At 44.0% G+C, this 25,655-nt stretch overlaps 1 protein-coding gene across 8 annotated transcripts in view; it reads right to left on the bottom strand.

The window, feature by feature from the left end:
* The window catches only part of TRIP13 (thyroid hormone receptor interactor 13), a 303,085-nt gene that overhangs the window by 23,230 nt on the left and 254,200 nt on the right, over positions 1 to 25,655 (bottom strand). For 7 of the 8 annotated variants that reach the window (XM_068236476.1, XM_068236479.1, XM_068236480.1 and 4 more), the window contains one exon: positions 10,964 to 11,232. The exons of the other annotated variant lie outside the window; for it this stretch is intronic. In XM_068236476.1, the coding sequence (XP_068092577.1) occupies positions 11,137 to 11,232 (96 nt within the window). In that variant the 3' untranslated portion in view covers positions 10,964 to 11,136. Of the gene's footprint in view, positions 1 to 10,963; positions 11,233 to 25,655 lie in introns of those variants that run through there. 8 annotated transcript variants of the gene reach the window in all.

The raw sequence follows: 25,655 nt of genomic DNA, 5'->3' as shown, positions 1-25,655 counted from the left end.
TTTTACCTAACTTGCACTGTTCTTTCCTCCCTCACTTACTTATTCATTGCAGAGTTATATTATACTTTTTCTCTGCTCTCCTTATTTGACCACAACCCTTGTGATTTTTCACATATAGGGTACTGCAACTATTTTATTATAATTTTTTCACATTACTGTGCCTATTACAATCTTGTATTGTCATACTGAGTAACACCTCCCTTTTTTATTACTATGGGTTTTGTGACTTACGTACACTCTGTTATTGTGATATAATACCCAATATTACTATTATTATATTGAAGGGGTTTTTGAGGGTTGTTATTAATTATTCTTTTTGGACTATGTATTTATACTTACAGTATTGCGCTGCTATCACTGCTGGTGATTTTAAATGTTTTTATGCGATTACTACTCCCAATAAAATTTGTTCTACTTTGAGATATAATTTTGATTGGTCTGGTGCTGTTTATATTGGGTACTTTTTCTTTATATCTTCACTGTGGTACTATATGCCCAATTAGCAAATTCCGTCTTCAATTAACTAATTATATCCTTAATTTATTTTGCATGGTGTTTGTCCATAATTGATTGTTTCAATTAGTCAACAATAGAGCACCATATTAAAAAAAAAATGGCATACAGCTGGGAATATCAGACTTGGAGAAGGACTTGGGAATGATTGGTTGATACGTTTATAGATGAAATGCGTAGCAAAAGTGCTTCTCCTTCACAGGGAGATGATGCCCGATTGATTATTCGACCGATTTCAAGCCTAAATCAGTTGAATTAATCGATAGAACTTGCTGGGAGTGCGATATTGGGACGAGCAGAAAACGTGACGGAACCCCCGGTCCAATGTCCCCCAAATGTTAATGTGCCCCTCCTGTACATATGCATTAAAATCTCACATGTTCTAGCTGCTGCAAGTGTCCAGCTGCTCCTGCTTCCCCATTCGCATCCCACATGGCTGTCGCCTATAGTGCTGGCGCGTGTGACGTCACACACAATGTGGGATGGAAATGGGGGAGCAGGAGCAGCTGGACACTGAGGCGGCTGCAACAGGTGTGATTATAATGTACAGGCACCACATTAACATTTGGGGGGACAGTGGCAAATGCTGCATCACGAGGCCTTTTTCTGAAAGATTTCATGCTGAGATCGATTAGGAATTGGCTTGCGGTGTATGGGCAGCCAAAACATCTCTCTGATCAGATTCAATCAGAGAGAGATCTGTCTCTTTGTCGATCTGTCCATACATCGCTAGATGTACGGCAACCTTTAGATCATTCAAGAGCTGATCTCAGGCTTTGCGGATAATATGCCCAAATAAATGGTTGCCATAATTTATTGAACCATTCTATTTTATCATGCTGTTTAGCATGTAACTTTTCAAATAAACAGCGCAAATCCATCCTTCCACTTTAGTTGTTCAACTGCAATTGCTTGTTTAGCTGCAGTGAAGATGTAATCTATAAATCTACTGTATGTTGAGTATTCGGGTAATCAGGTTGTTGGCTATGCAAAAGGACATTAAACAGGTGTTTAGAAAGATTTTTTTATATGGTGCTTTTTGCCATCTGATATACTGTGGACCAGAATTTTTTGATGTTTGAGCAGTCCCACCAAATATGCCAAGTTGTGCTTGAGGTTGCACAGCCATACAAACAACTAGCTGGCATCATATCTCATTTTGTGAAGCCTATCCAAAGTCAAGTTCCATCTGATTAATATTTATATTTTACTTTGACTGTTTCTGCGTTGCTCGAACACCTAGGAACAGTTATCCAAATTTTATTAAGATCTTCCTTATCTATAGTTATTTGTGCATGTTGTTTCCATTTCAGTATACACAGCATCTGGGTTTGTTCACATTGGATGAGGAGACTTGAGAAACATACAGTTATAATATCAATCTTGGGTCTATGGTCCTCTCATCACAGAATGACTCAAACAGTACCATATAAAGTAAGGAATCTGAAATAAAGGCAAATTAAAAAAACAATAAAATGTACATACAAGAATAGTTTAACAATAGTAGCTTTGTAAATGAAATGAAAACGTTGATCCCTTGCATAAGCAAAAATCCCTTGCATAAGCATTTACAGTTATTTAATATCCAAACTAATTGAAGGTGTTTTGGCTGCCCTTCAGATCACAGACCTCAAGGGCAATTCCCAAAGTGAAATTGCACATTTAAATACATGGATACAGTCTATAAATTCCAGCACAAACCAGTAGCTGTGGTCTCCACTGGAAGTAAACTGGTTGGAAATCTGCCAAGGCAATGTACAGTCATGGCCAAAAAAAATAATAATATTGGTTTTCAGATATTTTTGTCAGTAGTTTCTGTGGAGTACTGAAGAATAATTATAATTACAAGGCAATTGAGGAATTTATAATCAGTGCTTGGAGTTGGTCAGAATTTGTAGGTTTTTGTTTTAGTTACAGAGCCACACAATATAAAAGCTATACACCAGCAGTTCATGATGTTTGCCTGGCTTTTAGGGGCATAATTTGCATATTCAGCAGTGATTATCATGGGAGATCTTACTTACTTATAGATGAATTATTGCAAATGCTTCCTGTTTTAAGGCAGCAAAATTATATTTAGCATAGCACAGGGATTTTTGGCCACTTTAAGCCTCTTGCACCTTACTAGTGGTTCTGGGTCACCACGAGTTTGCTGAGTATTCAATAGAACAGGGACTTTTACTGTATATATGGGGTCATATTACACAATTGGCTAGTCTAATCCTATATTTTCTTATGTGCAATAAAGAATCTCTGTATTTAACCACTCCCGTCTCAGGGGCATAGATCTGCATCTTCTACTTCTAATGTGCGGTGTGCAGATTCACCCATTCACCGATCAAAGTGCCTGTGATCAATGATCACCTGCATCAATGAAATGTCGGTGGTCATTTACAAAGTGAAAATTAAAACATGACACACGCATTACTTCCTGTGTACTGTTTAGAAATGTGAAAATTGCTCTGGTCCATAAGAGGAAAAACCCCTTAGTGGTGAACTGGTTAATACAGACACAGTAATAAAATTGATTAAATAGAAGTGTGCAAAGGTACACCGTTGCAGGATTTCTTTATCCACTGCACTACAAATAATAGTTTGCTGTACAAATATTGTACTGAGTAGCAACAAAACAATGTTTGTACATAATCTGAGCCTAGAGATGGCCCGAACCTCCGATTTTAAACCTCCGCAAACGTTTGCGAATTTGCGAACGTTCGAGAACCGCAATAGACTTCAATGGAGAGGGGAACTTTGAAAATTAGAAACATTTATGCTGGCCACAAAAGTGATGGAAAAGATGTTTCAAGGGGTCTAACATCTGAGTTTTTGCATGGATGAGTGGGATAGATGCCAAAAGTCCAAGGGAAAAATCTGGATTTGAAGCAAAGCAGCGTTTTAAGGGCAGAAATCACATTGCATGCTAAATTGGAGGCCTAAAGTGCTTTAAAACATCTTGCATGTGTATACATCAATCAGGGAGTGTAATTAGAGTGCTGCTTCACACTGACACACCAAACTCACTGTGTAACGCACCGTAAACAGCTGTTTGTGTTGTGACGGCCATGCTGGACTAGTGCACACCATGGCGAGAGTGCAGGCGATAGCGGTTTTCAAGCCCATATGGTCGCCAGGCTGAGGTAGCTCAATGACAGAACAGTGACTGTCCAGCTGATCAAATTTGGTCTGTCCACAATGAAGCAACGACCTTATTATCTTTGGTGTGCCACCCCTTGAGACACTCATATAGCCGGCGGTCATTGCTTCATTGTGATACGCAAGCCCCTTCACTGCGGTAAGGTAATGATCACGAAGGGGAATTGACACATGAACATGCCTTTTGTTTTGTTGTTGCAGCCGCAGTGCAGCCAGAAAAATTAGGCAGGCATATACACTCACCAGAAAAATTATTATAGCGGTCGCTGCTGGCAGCGGCCTTAAAAATTCAGGAATCCGCCTGGAGTCCTGGACCCTGTTGGTGGTGGCGGAGAAGGCAGTCAAGCGGCCTGCAGGCAGAGATGCTGTGTGGGGAGCGACTTAGTCTTGGGGCAGGCAGCCAGTCACATGGCGTGCAGGCAGAGATGCTGTGTGTGGGGACTGACTTAGGCCCAGTGCACACCAAAACCGCTAGCAGATCCGCAATACGCTAGCGGTTTTGGGAGCTGATTTCAGAGCGATTCTAGGTATGTTTAGAGAGGTTTTCTAAACATACCTAGCGGTTTTGCGTGCGTTTTTGTGTAGCAGATTACACATATTGTTACAGTAAAAGCTGTTACTGAACAGCTACTGTAACAAAAATGCCTGGCAAACCACTCTGAACTAACGTTTTTCAGAGCGGTTTGCGTTTTTCCTATACTTTACATTGAGGACAAAACGCTTCCGAAAACCGCAAACGCGCAGCAGGAGGTGCATTTGCGGCTTGGCAAAAACCGCAAACCGCCGGTGTGCACCATCCCATTGCAATACATTAGACAAGCGTTTTTAGAGGCGGATGCGGCCGGCGGATCGCTCCAAAAACCGCTCGGTGTGCACTGGGCCTTAGTCTTCGGGTGGGCAGTAGCTCTCCGGGATCCATGCCTCATTCATTTTGATAAAGGTGAGGTACTGAACAATTTTGTGACTTAGGAGACTTCTCTTCTCAGTGACAATGCCTCCAGCTGCGCTGAAGGTCCTTTCTGACAGGACGCTTGAGGCAGGGCAAGACAGAAGTTGGATGGCAAATTGGGACAGCTCTGGCCACAGGTTAAGCCTGCGCACCCAGTAGTCCAAGGGTTCATCGCTGCTCACAGTGTCTACATCCACACTTTAGGCCAGGTAGTTGGCTACCTGCCGGTAGAGGTGTTGGTGGAGGGTGGATCTAGAAGCGCTAAGGCGCGGCATTGGACTAAAGAATGTCCGCATGTCCGACATCACCATGAGATCGCTGGAGCGTCCTGTCTTTGCCTGCGTGGACATGGAAGAAGGATTACTGGCAGTGGTACCTTTATTGCGTTGTGCTGTGACATCGCCCATAAACGCATTGTAAAGCATAGTTGCCAGCTTGTTCTGCAAGTGCTTCATCCTTTCTGCCTTCAGGTGAGTTGGTAACATCTCCACCACTTTGTGCCTATACCGAGTGTCTAGTAGCGTGGCCACCCAGTACAGCTAATTCCCCTTGAGTTTTTTTACACGGGGGTCCCTCAACAGGCTGGACAGCATGAAAGACGCCATCTGCACAAAGTTGGATGCAGACGTCTAATCTATCTCCTCTTGCTCTTCCTCAGTGATGTCAGCTAAGTTCTCCTCCTCCCCCCAGCCACGAACAATACCACGGGAAAGTTGAGCAGCACGAGCCCTCTGCGACGCCTGCTGCGGTTGTTCTTCTGCCTCATCCTCCTCCTCCAAAACAACACCTTCCTCATCATCTGACTCCTCTTCCCCACACGACTCTTCCTCCTCCCCTCTCTGTGCTGCCGCAGGTGTTAAGGATTCATCTGCTTCTGCTGAGAATTGATCCCACAACTCTTCCTGTTCCTGCTCCTCCACAGCTTGATCCACAACTCTACGCACAGCACGCTCCAGGAAGAAGGCATACGGGATCAAGTCGGTGATGGCGCCTTCACTGCGACTCACCAGGTTTGTCACATCCTCAAACTGTCGCATGAGCCTGCCGGCATTTCGCATCAGTGTCCAGTACTTCGGCCAGAACATCCCCATCTCCCCAGACTGTGTCCTTTGACTATAGTTGTACAGATACTTTTTGAAAGCTTTCTCCTGTTGTAGCAGGTGGTCCAGCATCAGGAAGGTCGAATTCTAGCGAGTCGGGCTATCACAAATCGGGCGTCTCACCGGCAAGTTGTTTCTCCGCTGTATATTGGCAAAGCGCGCGATGGCCGTGTAAGACTGCCTGAAATGCCCACACACCTTCCTGGACTGCTTTAGGACGTCCTGTAATCCTGGGTACTTAGACACAAATCTCTGAATTACGGGATTCAGCACATATGCAATTCAGGGTACATGTGTCAACTTTCCCAAATTTAAAGCAGAAATGAGATTGCTGCCGTTGTCACACACCACATTGCCGATCTCCAGATGGTGCGGGATCAGCCACTGATCCACCTGTTTGTTCAGAGCAGCTGCTCCAGTGTGACTCTCTGCTTTGAGGCAAGACATGTCTAATATGGCATGACACCGTCGTACCTGGCATGCAGCATAGGCCCTGGGGAACTGGGTCTGTGTAGCTGGAGAGGAGATTGCAGCACCAGTAGAGTTGAAATGCCACTCAGCTGAGGAGGAGGACGACGACAGTGAAGAGGATGTAGTAGGAGGAGAGGAGGTGGCAGCAGGCCTGCCTGCAAGCTTTGGAGGTGTCGCTAGGTCCGCTGCACAGCCACGTACTCTCTGCTTGCCAGCGGTCACCAGGTTGACCCAATGGGCTGTGTAAGTAATGTACCTGCCCTAACCGTGTTTGGCAGACCAGGCATCCGTGGTCAGATGGACCCTTGACCCAACGCTGTGTGCCAGAGATGACACCACTTGCCTCTCAACTTCATGGTACAGTTTGGGTATCGCCTTTTTAGAGAAATAATTGTGGCCTGGTATCTTCCACTGTGGTGTCCCAATGGCCATACATTTTCGGAAGGCCTCAGAGTACACCAGCTGGTTTGGTAACAGCTGGCGAGCTAACAGTTCCGCCAAGCCAGCTGTCAGACACCGGGCAAGGGGGTGACTGGCAGACATTGGCTTCTTCCACTCAAAGATTTCCCTCACGGACACCTGACTGCTGCTGTGGGCAGAGGAGCAGGAACCGCTCAAAGTAAGAGGCGGAGTGGAGGAGGGAGGCTGTGATTGTGAAGGTGCAATGGAGAAAGCGGCTGAAGATGATGCACCTGAAGGAGGAAGAGGAGGAGGGTGGCTTTGCTTTTGTGTGCTTCTTTTCCTCAGGTGGTCTTCTTATTGCAGTTTGTGCCTTTTCTGCAGGTGCGTTCGTAAGGCAGTTGTCCCTACGAGAGTGTTGGCCTTTCCATGGCTCAATTTTTGGTGGCAGAGAGTACAGATGGCATTGCTCTGATCTTTGGCATACACATTAAAAAAATGTCCACACCGCTGAGCCACCCTGGGGTGTGGGCACTATGGTGGCAATCCATGCAAATCCCATAAGGAACTAGACCCTCAGCAGATTCTTATCCAACGATTTCCATTTATTTAAATATTAGAAAAGTATACACAGCATAACACAACCAGCACAACGTTTCAGGCGAGGTGCCCTTTCTCAAGTGCTTGCAGTCCATCACAGGAATACAACATTTATAGAACAATTTCACATAGCTACACCCTACATTGGGGGGCGGGATCCAGCACACATTACAGCATTAACCCTATGAACAGCTAACACTAAAGGAAACACCTGAGACTAAAGTCCTCATTTAAGCCTCCTGGTGACTGCGTCCCCAGCTTGTCCATCCACTAGGCCTCCCTCCTCACTACGGTGGCCTCAGCAGCTGACGTTGAAGGGCATGTTGGCTGGCTGTCCATAGGTGGCGATACATGGCGCCGGACACTGCCACCAGCTGTTTCTGACGACGAGCTCCCCCTGCTTCTTTCAGGAACTAGTCTCCTCCTATTCATCTCTGACTCCCCCTCTGAACTGCCCCCCTGGTCATCATGTCTCTTAGGATCCCACGTGGCATCCGTATCATCATAATCATCCTCCCCAGCTTCGTTTGCCTCAGACACCTCGTAAACTGCACCAACAGCAGGTACTTCATTATCCTCCTCCTCACACCTTACGTCCATAGTGTCGCCTAATTCAGACATATAAGGTGGTGTAACTTGCTTAGAGTCTTCATCTTGTTGTAACAATAATGGCAGTTCATCAGTGATTTTCCCACCAAATAACTCCTGCGAACTGTCAAATGCAGCGGATGTGGTGCTAGTAGTAGCGCTGGTGGCTGGAGGTGTTCTGTGTTAAATAGTCAACCACGTCCTGACAATCTTGGGAGTTGATGGGACATACCTTCTTCTGAGCACTGTACTTTGGGCCAGGGCCGCAAGAAATCACGTCAGCACGACCTCAAATAGACCTGCCAGGTGGCCTGACTCTGGGTCTGCCCCTGCCTCTACCTGTTTTGTGTATATTGGGGGGGATGAAGTGAAAGGTATGCACTGACTTGACTAATACAATGTGCAGTCACACAGGTGCAGTGAAAGGTATGCAGTAACTGGTATTACAATACAATGTGCAGCTGTCACACAGAGTGTGTGGAGTGGTATATTACACAGCGTGCGGTCACACAGGTAGTGTGAACAATTACACAATGACTGGTATTACAAATGTGCACCTGTCACACACAGACAGGTACCGGACAGGCACAGTGACACTGCGTGCGCTCACGTAGGTGGGTGGGTGCACTGAACAACAGGTAGGTATATGTAGTGATGGGTATTACAATGTGCACCTGTCACACACAGGTAGTCACTGAATGTGCTGGGCCTGGCAGTGGCACACACAGTAGGAATTACCAAGGCTGTCTATGCAACACAAGTGTCTGTGGGACACACACACACAAAATAAAAAATAGATCACAAGAACAAGATTAGCTCTCAAAAGAGCTGTTGCGGGGTGCTTCCTTAGCAATAAGAATCAGCAAGGAGCAAGCTAAGAAGCCTACAAGAGCCTAACTAAGCTTTCCCTATAGGTCTCTGCACAGCAGCTCTTCCTTCTCTAATTACTGCAGGCACACAAGTGAGCAGGGCCGGATTTGTACTTCTTACCGCCCAAGGCCGACTATTACCAGCCGCCCCAACCAAAACCGTATCCTACCACCTCTCTCCACACACACCAATCCAAAAATTTTTGGGCCGATGGTGTACACTATTGGGGCTAGTGCCGAGGTCTCCATGGCAACGTGAAGTGAATCAATCATGTCACACGGGGGAACTGGTCAATCAAGCGATCTACAGGTGATGGGCGTGGTAGGAGCCTTCCACCGCACACACATAGTCAAAAGTGGCTCACAATTGGACATTGGGTGGGGTCAGCAACACGTAAAAGTGAGTCCTGTACCCACTGCTGTCTCCAGGGTAACAGCGCTGGCCAATCAATAATTAAGAAATGGGTACTGTGAGAGGCTGCCTTCTGTATTCTGTACTATTTGCTGGTGCTGCCCCTGGTCCTTTCATCCCCCACACCAAGTGTGTGAGACCCAGCCTTCTGTAACTGCCTGGAGCTGCTGCTATGTCATTGGACAAGGTCTGGCTTTTTGCTAGTCACACACTGTTCACAAACGTTTGGTTAACGGACTGCAGCTGCCTGTAGCACAGCACAGGCAGATACCAGCTGGTACTAATAGTGCAGTTATCCTGACCACTTTCATTTGTTTGGACACTTGCAAATAATGCCCTGCAAATAATGTCCACTGTCTGCAGGCCGCCCCTTGTTTATCTGGTGCCCTAGGCCATGGCCTATGTGGCCTTGCCAGAAATCCGGCCATGCAAGTGAGTCTAATGCCTGACGCTGCCTACCTTTTATGAGGGGGGGTGGGGGAGTGGCTCCAGGAGGGAGTGTAGCCTGATTGGCTACAATGTGCCTGCTGACTGTGATGTAGAGGGTCAAAGTTGACCCTAATGATGCACTATGGGGGCTAATCGAACTTCTGGAAATGTTCGCGGTTCTCCGCAGTCGCGAACCACGGAAGTTTGCCTGGAACAGTTCGCCGGCGAACCGTTCGGGCCATCTCTATCTGAGCACTGCTTCATTCTTCCCATGACTGACTTTAGCAAATACATAGCAAAATAGATCAAAGAGGCTACACAGTGTCTGAAAAGATTCTAAAATACTACCAAAAATAGGAGTAAAAGATCAATACAGTTGTCCATCACTTTCAAAATTTATTACTGAAACATTAACAGTAAATTGTATAAAAATGCTGTCCATATCATACATCAAGTTTCTGATTGTAGACCAGGTTCTTTTTTTCTCTCTGGAAAATCAAATTTTATATCCAGTTCCTCTTATTAAGGCACATTAGACCATATGAGCGGGCCATTAATGTGTTAATGAACAGAAGGTGTTTATAATTTCAATATTTTATTTATACCCCAAAATACCTAACAAACTGTAGTTTATTGATATTAAAATGGACCTTAACTCTTGCACAGGACACAAGGAAAACAAAACAGAAATGCACCCTGTATGTATTTAAAGAGTTGAGTCTGTGTAATTCCCCCTCATTTGTGTCTAATCACTAGTTGTAATTTGATCCCTCCCCTGTGTCACATGACTGCCTATGGCAGATAAGCAGACTGTAAACAATATGTCTGCTTCCATGAATCAATATGTAGAAACTGTGTGGATTTATTTTAGGATTTGAATCAGCTGTAACAAAGAAATGTTTTTGTTTAAAGTGTATTATGTTGTTGTGTATCTTTTAGAGCAGAGAGGAGTTCTGAGTTCAGGTCCACTTTAAAGGGACTCCGAGCTCAGAAAAAAAAGGAAAGTTGTACTCACCAGGGGCTTTTTCCAGCCCAGTGCTGGTCGGGAGGTCCCACGCCGGCGTCCTGGCTCCTCTCCTTCTCCCCGCTCCGGAATGGCTGGCAGGCCGCAGCCCGGGCGACACTCTCCCGAGTGTCGGGCTGCTTCTTCCGCATATGACGCGGATTACGTCACACGCCGGCCGCCTCGCGTCATCACGGCGGCCGGCGTGAAAGTACTGCGCATGCGCGCTTTGTTCGCGCATGCGCAGTACTTTCACGCCGGCCGCCGTGATGACTCGAGGCGGCCGGCGTGTGACGTAATCCGCGTCATATGCGGAAGAAGCAGCCCGACACTCGGGAGAGTGTCGCCCGGGCTGCGGCCTGCCAGCCATTCCGGAGCAGGGAGAAGGAGAGGAGCCAGGACGCCGGCGTGGAACCTCCCGACCAGCACTGGGCTGGAAAAAGCCCCTGGTGAGTACAACTTTCCTTTTTTTTCTGAGCTCGGAGTCCCTTTAAGCAGATGATTTGCTTGAAAAAAAGAGCCCTATTCCTCTTTATAGTATGATATTGTTTACTTACAACAGAAGCAGTAGCCATGTGAATAAAGACCAAAAACATGTAACACTGAAGAACCAAAAAAAAATCATCATTATAAAAGAAAAAATAAAATAGTTAAGTTGAGTCCTTAAGTGTCTTCCTTTCTTCAAACTGTCTATCCACTGTAAGTGATAAGGCTTGAAGGAATTTTTCAATTGTAACTGTAGGAGACTTTAAAAGAAAAACAAAACAAAAAAACAAATGTAAGCAGAGAAATCCATAAGGTTCAATTGTAATAAAATGTAGCAGTCTATAAAGTGGCTTGTGAATATATGTATATGTATGTACTGCACTACATACAGTATTGCAGCCATTAACCCCTCCTGGCCCTTAAGTGCAGCCAATACCTCATCTAGGCCCCCAAGTGTTGCAATTATTCACTCCCTTCTATGCAGTCCAGTATCCCCCCCCCCCCCCCCCCCCGACCCTTTCTTTGTTAATTGTTGTGGCCAGGACTTTCAGACCTGTGTTTTCTTGGCATTTCCTTTCCTCAAAGTATCACCTACCTCAGGTTGAATTCCTGCAAATGGGAATGTCGCTATTAGTACACACATAACTTAGTGTGCTCAGTGTTTCCTGTGACTCATGTATAAGTCGACCCCTATACTTTTATGAAGTGAATCAGACCTAAACTTCTAGACTTATACTCGAGTATATACTGTACATACTACTTTAGGTGTATATACAGTGGCTTGCAAAAGTATTCGGCCACCTTAAAGTTTTCTACATTTTGTCACATTACTGCCACAAACATGAATCAATTTTATTGGAATACTACGTGAAAGACCAAAACAAAGTGGTGTACACGTGAGAAGTGGAACGAAAATCATACGTGATTCCAACCATTTTTTACAAATAAATAACTGCAAAGTGGAGTGTGCATAATTATTCAGCCCCCTGAGTCAATACTTTATAGAACCACCTTTTGCTGCAATTACAGCTGCCAGTCTTTTAGGGTATGTCTCTACCAACTTTGTACATCTAGAGACTGAAATCCTTGCCCATTCTTCTTTGCAAAACGGCTTCAGCTCAGTCAGATTAGATGGACAGCGTTTGTGAACAGCAGTTTTCAGATCTTGCCACAGATTCTCGATTGGATTTAGATCTGGACTTTGACTGGGCCATTCTAACACATGGATATGTTTTGTTTTAAACCATTCCATTGTTGCCCTGGCTTTATGTTTAGGGTCGTTGTCCTGCTGAAAGGTGAACCTCCGCCCCAGTCTCAAGTCTTTTGCAGACTCCAAGAGGTTTTCTTCCAAAATTGCCCTGTATTTGGCTCCATCCATCTTCCCATCAACTCTGACCAGCTTCCCTGTCCCTGCTGAAGAGAAGCACCCCCAGAGCATGATGCTGCCACCACCATATTTGACAGTGGGGATGGTGTGTTCAGAGTGATGTGCAGTGTTAGTTTTCCGCCACACACAGCGTGTTCCATTTTGGTCTTATCTGACCAGAGCACCTTCTTCCACATGTTTGCTGTGTCTCCCACATGGCTTGTGGCAAACTGCAAATGGGAATTCTTATGCTTTTCTGTTAACAATGGCTTTCTTCTTGCCACTCTTCCATAAAGGCCAACTTTGTGCAGTGCACGACTAATAGTTGACCTATGGACAGATTCCCCCACCTGAGCTGTAGATCTCTGCAGCTCGTCCAGAGTCACCATGGGCCTCTTGACTGCATTTCTGATCAGCGCTCTCCTTGTTCTGCCTGTGAGTTTAAGTGGATGGCCTTGTCTTGGTAGGTTTACAGTTGTGCCATACTCCTTCCATTTCTGAATGATCGCTTGAACAGTGCTCTGTGGGATGTTCAAGGCTTTATGAATCTTTTTGTAGCCTAAGCCTGCTTTACATTTCTCAATAACTTTATCCCTGACCTGTCTGGTGTGTTCTTTGGACTTCATGGTGTTGTTGCTCCCAATATTCTCTTAGACAACCTCTGAGGCCGTCACAGAGCAGCTGCATTTGTACTGACATTAGATTACACACAGGTGCACTCTATTTAGTCATTAGTACTCATCAGGCAACGTCTATGGGCAACTGACTGCACTCAGACCAAAGGGGGCTGAATAATTACGCACACCCCAATTTGCAGTTATTGATTTGTAAAAATGTGTGGAATCATGTATGATTTTCGTTCCACTTCTCACGTGTACACCACTTTGTATTGGTCTTTCACAAGGAATTCCAATAAAATTGATTCATGTTTGTGGCAGTAGTAATGTGACAAAATGTGGAAAACTTCAAGGGGGCCGAATACTTTTGCAAGCCACTGTGTATATGTATATATATGTATGTATATGTATATGTATATGTATATATATATATATATATATATATATATATATATATATATATTGTATATACACCTAAAGTAGTTATGTTTTTTCAGTTTGTTTAAAGAGGATATGTTCGCAACTTATAATATAATTATAATACTTATAAAATAAAAATAATTGAATCACAGGGAGGCAGATAACAAATTCCACTTACTTACTGAGCTAAATATGTTGTTGAAGGTAAAGATTGACTTAATTTAAATTCAAATCTCTCTGCACAAGCACTGCGGACTCTAAATACTACCAAAGATATTAAACAGTATCAAGCACTAAATAACTCCATAGAAACTGCTCAAACAAATTAAAGGAACACTTTTAATCACAATATGGCATCAAGTCAAATACATTTCCGGGATACGATAGTGAGTTAAGTAGCATAGAGGGTTGTTAATCAGTTCCAGCTGCTTTGGTGTTAATTAATTTAACAACAGGTTCAGCAGTTCTTGGAGGTAATTGATACCATTAACTGGTCCCCATGCTTAGCTAACCTAAATCCAATAGAACATCTCTGGCACATTATATCTAGATTTTTCAGATGCTGCCAGGTTGCAGCTCTGACTATCAAGGAGCACGGTGATGTCATGGTCCAGAACTGTGAGGAGATACACCAGGACTGTGTCCTATCATTAGCAGGGCTGGCTTTCTGAAAAGGCCACAAAGGCTATTGCCTTGGCGCTTAAAAAGCAGAAGGACAGAAGGGCGGCAGCACTTGGTGAGAGATAAGAGGCTACATGACAAAGAAAATCGTCTTTTCTGGTCCGAAGCATCCCTGCATCTTCCTTACTTCTTGGTGTGCGATGAGACCGTGCTATCTGAACATCCAGGCACATACAAGCTTCAGTTTAGTGCCAGGGTTGTAGAGACAAGAATTTCTAATCCGGTAAGGTTTCATGCACAGCACACATTCATGGGCATATCAGCTACACTGTAGAGTACAAGAAGCTTTGATGTTCAAGGTGTGTTTGTATTCAGCCCTCTGTAGGTTGACAAATTTCCATTAAACTATGTAGCATCTGTTCATTCTTAACCACTTCACCCCAAAGGCGTTTTTACTCTTACGGACAAGAGCGATTTTCAGCTTTCAGTGCTCATCCCGTTCATTTGCCAATAGCTTAATCACTACTAATCACAATGAAATGATCTACATCTTGTTTTTTTCACCACCAATTAGGCTTTTTGGTGTTGATATTTGTTTTCAGTAATTACTTTGTATTTTTTCATTTTTTCCTTGTTTTTCCCTTTAAAATGCATAGAAAATACTTTCTCCAATTTCATCCCCTATAGTTTTAATATAAACACTGCTACTGTACATAAAACCCACACATTTTATCTGCCCTGGTTATCACAACATTTTAATTATGTCCCTAGTACAAAGTATGATGACAATATAGTATTTGGAAATAAAGGTGTATTTTTTCTTTGGTGTTTTTTTTGCAGGTGCATATGCACAGCGGCAGCAGCACTGTCTGACTTATAAAAACGTCCTGGAGCCATTAAGAGGCTTTTAGCAGGATGTTTTTATAAAACTAAAAAAAAAAAAATAAGGAAAAGAGAATGTGTTATGAGAAAAAGAAGAAACGATAAGCAAAAGGGAAAAGAAAATCCACATACCATGTCAGTGTGGTATAGAAAAAGTGCCTCATGCAGCATGGGAGGAATTATGTTTACTATTGGCACGGAGAGCTGGAAGGGTTTTTTATTTTTAAATTCCCCTAGTTATTTATTCCCCTAGTTGAAGACAGGCCTCTTCTTTCTTATATAGATACATAAGTTTATCCAGATCACTAAGGGCCCTGTTTCACACTGTAAATCGCTGCAAAATCACTGCTATTTTGCCGCAATTCCATTTACAATTCTCGTTCAGGGAACGAGTCTCATTCCCTGAAGAAGTGCAAATGCATCTGTGGCAAAATTCTGCTACGATTTTCAGTATGAAATCGGTTTTCCCACTGTGTTACCTTCTGCACAGTATTTCTCTTATACGCTGTATTTATCTTCTCGTCACTAGGCTGCTATGCCAGAGCTGTGTTTGATCCATTTTCTACAATATTATATTATGTTACTGATATTTAAGCTCCCATATCTCAGCACTCATGCCTCCTACACACTACAGGATAGGGAGGTGGGCCTACTCCCCCCCCCCCCCCCCAACTACCTCTGTGCCAAGCTGAAGCCCCCCAGTCACATTGGTTCCTGAGATATCTTCTGAACCAGTTGGGCTGTGGGGGGGGGGCTACAATTTGACACAGAGGTAGTTGGGGGGGGGGGGGGGGCTACCTCGGGCTTCCCTGTCCTCAAAATTTGGAGTGTGTAGGAGGTATGAGTGCAGAGATATCTGGCCTTAAATATTAGCAATATGCAAATCAGGAAATAACTGCATGTGATGTCATTACCCACAAAGCTGTACATCCAAGGATGAATTTTAATTAAAGTGAACCAAGCACCATTTTTAGCAATAGCACATTACACATACATACCAACAATGTGTCTAATTATTAAAAAAAACCTTAAATTTTACCTCTATTTTTTACATTTAAAGAAACACTGAAGCCAGTTTAAAAACAACTTCCCTTTTATTTATGTGAGGCATGTTTGCCGCTGTTAAAATCCCCCCTGCAAAATCCACGACTTTCTTGGTCGTGGATTTTGCTGCTCATGGAGGCAGAGCTTTCGGCTGCAGCTCTGCCTCCATGTGTGTCAATCAGCCGCGGATCTCCGCCTTTCCCCCGCCCCCCTCTCAGTGAAGGAAGACTGAGAGGGGCGGAGAGAGGCGGCGATCCGCGCTGATAGACGCGTGTAGAGGCAGAGCTGCAGTTGAAAGCTCTGCCTCTTACGGAAGCGCTCCCCACAGTGTGCCCCAGGGGATTTGGGGGTAAAGAACCCTCGTTCTGCTGTGGGATAGCGGCGTTTTAACAGGGGCACACATGCCTCAATAAATAAAAGGTAAAAAGACGTTTTTAAACTGGTTTCAGTGTCTCTTTAGCAGAGGACTTTATTATTCTACTTCCTCCTATTTTCCAGTCCTGTCCGACCGCAGAAATTTGAGGCAGATAAGAACTGCTCTATTTTTTTTTTTCAACAAGAAGTTTTATTAAAACAATTTTGAAAAACAATACAGCAAGATCATGCAGATAAAGTCGTAAAACATTACAGTAAATGACAAACTTTAAATAAAGATCAACACAGATAGTGCACCGCAACAGCATACAAAGGGCAGTGAATACCAAAAAACAAGGCACAAAGGTGTACAGAAATGCCCAGCACATCTTAATCAAGAGATCATAAGGGCCATAAAGATATAGCCCAGGCTACGCCCATTATACATTGTGAGAAAACCGTCACTCTGACCAAGGAGACCATAGCTGAAAAAATTGACCATCTCTTTTGTTAAGGGAAAAGGTTTTCTATTCCAACAGGTAGATTTCTTGTAACTTGTTCTTCAAAGCTACCATGCTGAGGAGGGAAGACTTCCATTCCCTAGCTACAATAGCCTTGGCAACTTTACAAAATTGAACCAACAGAGCATTTTGCATACTTAGCTAAGGAAGGGGCAGCTTTATGAAAGAGGGCCACCAACGGTTCTGGGGTTAGCTGGATTTCCAAGACCTCAGAGGCCATAGGAAGCAATCCGACCAGAACCGCTTAACAATGGAACATGTTCACCAACAGTGAACCTGATGAGCCTCCAACCCGCAACCCTTAAAACAGGAGCCAGAGGGGGTAATACCTCTCCTGTGCAGTGGAGCAGGTGTCCTGAACCAGTCATAAAATATCCGGTAGCCCCTTTCCTTGATCAAGCAGTTAATAGAAGATTTGGCTAGGCTTAGAAAGATCCTGTCCCACTCATCGGTCATCCAGAAGTCCAGATCTCAGAGCACATTATGGAGATCAAGCCAGGGTTATGGGCATAAGAGTAAAACTTAGAGGACAATGGCATTGGAGTTAGATCTAAGCCAGCACGGATTCGAGCCATAAGAAAATGGTGGATCCGTGAGTAGCGTAAGAATTCAGCTGGGTGTAGATTAAGCTGTCGTTTGGCATGATCCCACAAGATGGGCTTGCCATCAGTGAGAAAAACTATAACTTTGGGAAACCTATGGATCAGGCATGGGATTCAGCAGGCTAGCTGTACCCCAGGGCCAAAGTCCTCATTTAGTTGTATAGACTTATCCAAGGAGTACAATTCGGTGAGGCCAATTTTACAGGACGAACAAGAGAGCCTTAGTTTTCTCCAAGTAAGGGCGCTAAGTCTATAGTAAGGGGGGGGAGAGGGATAGGAGAGATAAGAGCTGCCTCCAGGTCGATTCAGCTAGTCCTGCCCAGAGCTGTAGACCATTGGGCCAGTTGGGCGAGCCTGGAAGCATAGTTGTACTGCAACAATTTAACAGGTAAATTTTTATTGAAAAGTTTTCATTTTGGTTACAACATATCATAACATACTATAGGACCCAAGGGGTCCAACCTATCGACAACAACTTAACAATAGGTCATTGCATCAATAGTAGATAGTTAAGAGGAAAAAAAGGGAAGATAGGTTCCACCACGAAGAGAGTCATGGGGAAGGAAAAGAAAAAAGGAAGATCATCTTACCATATAATTACGTGTATCTGTCATATATTGTCTAAAGCCTTATTTTATTGCGGTTTGTAACTTGTGGTTATTAAAACAAAAATAAAGGAGTCTATTTTTTATAAATTCTTGAGTCTGTTCATTTGGTACACCAAGGCATGGAGGTTGTAATCAAGAGAAGTCATCAAGGCCAGTCACCATATGTGTTATGAAAAGCATGCATCTCCCTCCCACCAGAGCCCACCCGCATCTTCCATTACACTGTAGATTCCTTTCAGTCATCCCAGAAGCATGCTACATAGAGCCTCTGTACAGAGTTATATATGCAAGTATTTTTAGTTTTTGGTTATACCAATCTCTGCACATCATCCGAGCCTGTGAAAGTTTATTAGTGTTCCTAGCCTGCTGGTTCGATTCTAGACATCAGTCAGCACACTCCTGCAGTATTTATCACACCATCTAGACCAGATATTGTCGAATTTAGTAGGGCAATTTCTACTTTTATATGTCATCTTACATAATGGAAGCATTTTATTAACCATGTTAATCCATTCGGTCTTGGTGGGGACAATTATGGGCGACTTCAACTTTCCAGACATTGACTGGAGTATTGAGGCTACCCATTCTGGTAAAAGCAGCAGATTTCTGGCAGCACTACAGGACAATTACTTGACTCAAATGGTAACTGAACCAACTAGGGGGAATGCGTTACTGGATCTGATCATTTCTAATAGACCAGATAATGTATCAAATGTGCAGGTTCAAGAACATTTGGGAAATAGCGATCACAACATGATAACGTTTGAGCTGGTGACTTATAGGCCACGGGGCAGCGGGACCACTAAAACTATGAACTTTAGAAAAGCAAAGTTCACTCAAATTAGGCAGGCACTAAGTTTGGTGAACTGGGATAATGTACTACAAGGGGAAGACACTGAAGGGAAATGGCAAGCTTTTAAACTTATACTCAATCAATACTGTAGTATGTATATCCCATATGGAAACAAAATGTCTAGGAATAAAAAAAGGCCTCTATGGATGAATAGAAAGGTTAAAGATAAAATGAAGAGGAAAAAGAATGCCTATAAGGTCTTAAAACAGGAGGGGACAGAGGCTGCACTAAGCAATTATAAGGAGTGCAATAAAAATTGTAAAAAAGAAATTAGGCAGGCAAAGATTGAAGCTGAAAAACAAATCGCTAAGGATATCAAATCTAACCCAAAAAAGTTTTACAAGTACATTAACTCTAAAAAAAGAAAGGTTGACTGTATAGAACTCCTAAAGGATGAGGATGGGAACTCAATGGTGGATGACCAAGGTAAGGCAGAGTTATTAAATGCTTTCTTTGCTTCTGTCTTCACAAAAGAAACAGCACTGTTGCAAACTACAGAGGCGGAAGAGTCTCAATCTTCTAACTGTAATATTAAATACTTAACGCAGGAAGAAGTGAAGGCAAGACTAAATAAATTAAAAATAGACAAGGCACCTGGCCCGGATGGCATGCATCCTCGGGTCCTAAGGGAATTAAGTTCAGTTATAGATAAACCCCTTTATCTTATCTTTTGTGACTCTCTCGCAACTGGCAGAGTCCCAGTGGATTGGCGTACAGCCCACGTTTTCCCATTATTTAAGAAGGGCAAAAAATCTGATCCAGGAAATTATAGACCTGTAAGTTTAACATCAGTTGTATGCAAACTATTTGAGGGGTTACTAAGAGATACTATACATGACTTCATAGTAGAAAATAATCTTATTTCTCAGCATCAACATGGGTTTACTAAAGACAGGTCCTGTTTGACTAACATGCTCAGCTTTTATGAGGTAGTGAATGCTAATATGGATATTGGGAATGCTGTAGATGTGATATACTTGGACTTTGCAAAGGCCTTCGACACTGTTCCCCACAAAAGTCTGGTGCAAAAGTTGAGGATGCAAGGACTGGGGAAGAGTCTGTGTTCATGGATAGGGAACTGGCTAATGGACAGAAAACAAAGAGTTGTGGTCAATGGATCATACTCAAAATGGGAGACTGTTAGCAGTGGGGTCCCACAGGGGTCTGTTCTGGGTCCAGTGCTCTTCAATTTATTTATTAATGACCTAGTAGATGCAGTAGTGAGCAATGTTGCTATTTTTGCAGATGATACAAAATTGTGCAGAATCATTAACTCTCAGGAAGATAGTGTCATATTGCAACAGGATCTGGATAGGATGGCTATATGGGCACATACATGGCAGATGAAATTCAATGTTGACAAATGTAAGGTCATGCATTTTGGACGTACTAATGGTCTAGCACCATACAAAATAAATGGGATACAGTTGGGGACATCAAACTTGGAGAAGGACTTAGGAGTACTCATTGACAACAAGTTAAATAATCGTACTCAATGCCAAGCAGCTGCAGCTAAAGCTAACAAAATTTTGGGATGCATTAAAAGGGAAATAAAAACTCGAGATGCTAGCATAATATTGCCCCTGTTTAACTCTCTAGTAAGGCCACATCTGGAATATGGAATTCAGTTCTGGGCACCACATTACAAAAAAGATATTGCAGTTTTAGAGCAGGTGCAGAGACGAGCAACAAAATTGATACGTGGGATGGAAGGTCTCACTTATCGAGAAAGGTTAGATAAACTGGGTTTATTTAGTCTAGAGAAAAGACGCCTTAGAGGGGATCTAATTAACATGTATAAATACATCAGAGGGCAATATAATACCTTGGCGGATGAGCTTTTTGTCCCTAGGCCTTCTCAAAGGACTAGAGGACATGATCTGCGCATGGAGGAAAAACGTTTTAGCCATTTATTTAGGAAAGGGTTCTTTACAGTAAGAGTGATTAAGATGTGGAATGCATTGCCACAGGAAGTCGTTATGGCAAACTCTATACCTGCATTTAAAGGGGGCTTAGATGCTTTCCTTGCGTTGAAAGACATCCATGGCTACAATTACTAGGTAATGCCTAATGATGTTGATCCAGGGATTTTATCTGATTGCCATCTGGAGTCGGGAAGGAATTTTTCCCTTTAGGGGCTAATTGGACCATGCCTTGTAAGGGTTTTTTCGCCTTCCTCTGGATCAACAGGGATATGTGAGGGAGCAGGCTGGTGTTGTACTTTATACTGGTTGAACTCGATGGACGTATGTCTTTTTTCAACCAAAATAACTATGTAACTATGTAACAGATTGATTCCAATGAATCAGAATTACTTTCCTGGCTATATGACATAGTGAGTATATCATTGCTAGTTTATACTTGTTATAGCTACCTTTAGCAAATATACCTAACATCGCCATTTTTGTTTCTAATTTGAATGGGGAGTCTATCACATTACTAATAGTTTTTCTATTTGATCCCAATATCTTGCCAGTGCTGGGCATATGCATAAAACTTCCCTCCGTCGAGTGACATCTAGTGCATAAGCTCGAGTGCGATGTGTTTATTTTGTGTAGCCTAATGGGTGTGTAGTATACTCTATGTAGATACTTCAACTGAATTAATCTATCCCTGGACGAGATCAGAACCGTTGCACCCTTAGCCACCATCTCCTCCCATTCCTCCTCATCTATTTCCCCTAAGTCTTGTTCCCATTGATTGCGGAGTTTGTCTGTATTATGGCCCAAGTGGATCATGATTTCTGCGTAAATAGCAGAGAGTGGTTTGTCTAGGTGTTCTGTTATCAACAGGGATTCCACTGGATCTGATTTAATCAGGATCCTTTCTCTGCCAAATTGAGCTTTGGTTGCGTGTGATAGCTGATAATATCTAAATTGCATGTGATTGGGGAGATCATTCGCTAGTTTTAATTCAGAGAAGGGTAACAGGGTTCCATCTGGGGCAATATCCTTTAATATTTTAACACCACACCTGGCCCAGACAACCGGGTCAGGTATAGTGGAAAATTGAGGGGCATTTGGGTTACCCCATAGTGGAGTATAGGGGGACCATTGATTAGGAGGTGTTAACTTGCGATAGAGGTATTGCCATGCTTTAATAGGGGTTTTCATGACAGTAGTGTTATTTGGAGAGGAGTTGGGGCCTCTAAACGGCAAGTTTAGCAGGGCTTCGTATGAGCCCATTGCAGCTGCTTCCACCACCACTGCAGGGTTAAGCTCATTACGCGAAAACCACCAGCGTATACTGACCAATATGGATGCCAAGTAGTAGTAAAAGAAGTTAGGCATAGCTAGCCCTCCCTCTTCTGTAGGTAGTTCTAAAATTTTAAGTGACATACGTGGAAGTTTATTGGACCATATAAATGGTAAGAGAATTTTGTTTAATTCAGTAAAGTATTTTTTTGGTATCCAGACTGGGGAATTACGGAAGACATACGTGAATTTTGGGAGTAGCATCATTTTTATCGCGTTGACTCTGCCAATGAGCGTCAGTGGCAGCTCTTGCCAAGTGTTACATTTGTCTTTAACCTTTTTAACCCTCCTGGCGGTTTGGCAAAATCCGCCAGGGGGCAGCAAATAAGTTTTTTTTTTAATTTTTTTTTTTTCATGCAGCGAGACGAGGTCTCGCTACATGATAGCCGCTGCTCAGCGGCATCCCCCCAGCCCCTCCGATCGCCGCCGGCGATCGGAGATCAGGAGATCCCGTTCAAAGAACGGGATCTCCTGGAGGGCTTCCCCCGTCGCCATGGCGACGGGGCGGGATGACGTCACCGCTGTCATCGACGTCGTGACGTCAAAGGGGACTCCGATCCACCCCACGGCGCTGCCTGGCAGCGCACGGGGTCTGGGGGGGGGGCGGCTGCGGCGACGCGTATAGCGGCGGATCGGCGGCGATCGGGCACTGCACGCAGCTAGCAAAAAAAAATTATGCAAATCGGCCCAGCGGGGCCTGAGCGGTGCCTCCCGGCGGCATAGCCCGTGCTCAGCACGGGCTTACCGCCAGGGAGGTTAATTATAGGGAGAAAATTGTTGCCCAAGAACTTATCAAGGTCTTTTTGTATTATAATGCCAAGGTATGTAAACTTAGTGGACCATTGCAGGGTTAAATTAGAGCTGAAGTACGAGGAAAGATCCTTATCTAATGGAAAGAGAATTCACTTTGTCTTGTTTATTTTTAGACCTGACCATTTTCCAAAATAATCAACCGTCTCTAATGGCCCATACTCACGAGGGACTTTTGTCGCCTCAACACGCGGCGCGCGCGCTGCGGCGACAGGTCACCCGTGAGTATGGGCCGTTGCACGCGCGCGCACCCCGAACTGTCGCCCGTCGCTCATGTCGCCATGCGATTGAAAGTTTCAATCGCATGGCGACAGTCGCCGCCGCACCTCCGCCGCAACTGTCGCTAGTCCGCGTGAGTACGCGGACTAGCGGCAGCAACCTCCATTAAAGTATATGGAGCTTCCGGCGGAGGGAGGAGGAACGTCGGCAACAGCTTCCGCCTCGCCGCTGGTCCCTCTTCCGCGTGTGTACGCGGAGGGACCTGGCGAGGAGCTGTCGCCGGCCTGTCGCCCACACGCTCACGTGTGCTGGCGACAGGCAACATTTGCAGCCCGTGAGTACGGGCCATAAGGCAGCAGTTAGGGATGGGCCTGAGTCCTCAAGGTATAGAAGGAGATCATCCGCATAAAGGGAGATCTTCTCTTCAAGTCTACCCAGTTGAAGCCCATGTATATTACTTGAGTGTCTAATCATAATTGCCAATGGCTCAATAGCCAAGGCAAACAGACCTGGCGAAAGGGGGCACCCCTGTCTCATACCTCTAGGTTAAAGGCCTGTGTGATCTTATTGTTGATGCGTAGTTTAGCTGTGGGATTTATGTATAGAAGTTGGGCCATCTTAATAAAATTGGTGCCGATGCCAAATCTGGCCAGTACTTCCCAGAGATACCCCCACTCCACCGAGTCGAATGCCTTTTCATTGTCCAGAGAGGCAATCACTCTATCACCCCTATTATCATGGTTGGCAACAAGATTAGTGTAGAGTCTTCTAAGGTTGATGTCAGTGCCTTTCCCTGGCATAAAGCCTGATTGATCTGGGTGAACAATGGTTAAAATACATTTATTGAGTCTGTTAGCTAGTGCCTTTGCAAGTATTTTGGCATCCACATTGATCAATGAGATCGGTCTATACGAGGTGCACAGAGTAGGGTCTTTGCCCGGTTTTGGGATTAGCGTAATCAATGTTTCTGCCAACGATGCTGGAGGTCTATCTGCAGCAAGAGCCGCTTTAATTGTTTCAAGTAATTTTGGGGCAAGGATCTGATGGTAGGGTTTGTAGTACTCTGATGGATAGCCATCTGAGCCTGGAGATTTACCACACTGCAGCCCAGAGATGGCATCCGTGATCTTGTCCAGGGTCAATGGTGCATCTAGCATCTTTTTGTGTGCCTCAGATAAAGTGGGGAAGGGGACCGTGTTTAAGAAGTCATTTAGTTGAGAAAATGAGTATTTAGCTTTGGAAGTATAAAGTTGGGTGTAATACTTCATAAATATTTGTTCAATATGCAATTGATCTATGTGTTCCTGTCCCCCCTCGGATGTAATTCTAGGTATAGTCATATTTGGAGATGTATCCCTGAGCAGCCAGGCAAGAAGTTTATCATTTTTGTCGCCCTTGGCAAAAACATGTTGTGCCTTAGCCAACATAGCTTTTTTACAACAATTTACTCTTAAAAGTTCTACTCTGTTCAAGGATGCCTGCCAGTCCTTAAAGGTTTGAGTAGATTTTGTTTCTATATATTTTTTCCCGGCTTGTTCGGCTGTATTTTTAGCATTTTCAAGCAGAATAGTATTTTGTTTCCGTACCTTAGCGATTTCTGCTATACAGTATCCTCTAATACATGCTTTATGAGCATCCCAGGCGTACTGTAACAATTTAGGTGCACCTAACCCCCCTCTGGTTTTATCCCTAGCTAGGTATATCTCTGTCAGAAATCCATGAATTTATGCTATCATAGGGGTGTAGTTAGCAGCATACAACTGATCAATAGCCATGTTTAGAATAATTCCCAGATATTTCAGGCCCTTAGGCTGTATCTTAAATTTGAAAAAAGAAGACAGGGCATCTTGCTGCTGCGAGGTATTGCCTCGAAATTTATGATATTTATCTTAACCCTGGGAGGGTGGCAGCCCCAGGACCAGCTAACGCCGACTGGCGTCAAATCCTGGTGCGGGTTTTTACAGGGGATCGCGTGTGCATCCCCGGCAGTGTGCACAGCCCCCTGCGTCACTAGCCTGCCAGCCAATCAGCAGCACTGGCAAGCGGTGATGATTCAAACAGCCCAGTTAAAAGTGTATAATACATGTTGTTTAGTAAACAGCGTGTATTATACTGGCTGCCTCCTTGCTCGATCGTCCACCAGACAGGACAGTAGCCCTGTGAGTAACAAAGCACACACATTTTTTCAGGCACACTGACCCCCTGACGGCCTCAGATCTGTCACTGTTTTAGTATCACTAGTATTAACAGTTAGGCCAGTTAGTTAGCTAGGCCACTTTGTTAAGTAGTTAGCATCAGTTTGCCCAAGCCCATTGCAGTCACTAATTAGTCACTGATTAGCGTCATTACAGTCGCTAATCAGCATTGGTACTATATAGCATTGGTACTATATACTATATAGTATCTGTAAGTTACATAGTTACATAGTTATTTTGGTTGAAAAAAAGACATACGTCCATCGAGTTCAACCAGTATAAAGTACAACACCAGCCTGCTCCCTCACATATCCCTG

Source organism: Hyperolius riggenbachi, chromosome 5 (genome assembly GCF_040937935.1).
Source record: "Hyperolius riggenbachi isolate aHypRig1 chromosome 5, aHypRig1.pri, whole genome shotgun sequence".
Taxonomy (NCBI): domain Eukaryota; kingdom Metazoa; phylum Chordata; class Amphibia; order Anura; family Hyperoliidae; genus Hyperolius; species Hyperolius riggenbachi.
Note: the sequence above shows the minus strand (reverse complement) of the source record. Positions and strands in the feature narration are given on the sequence as shown.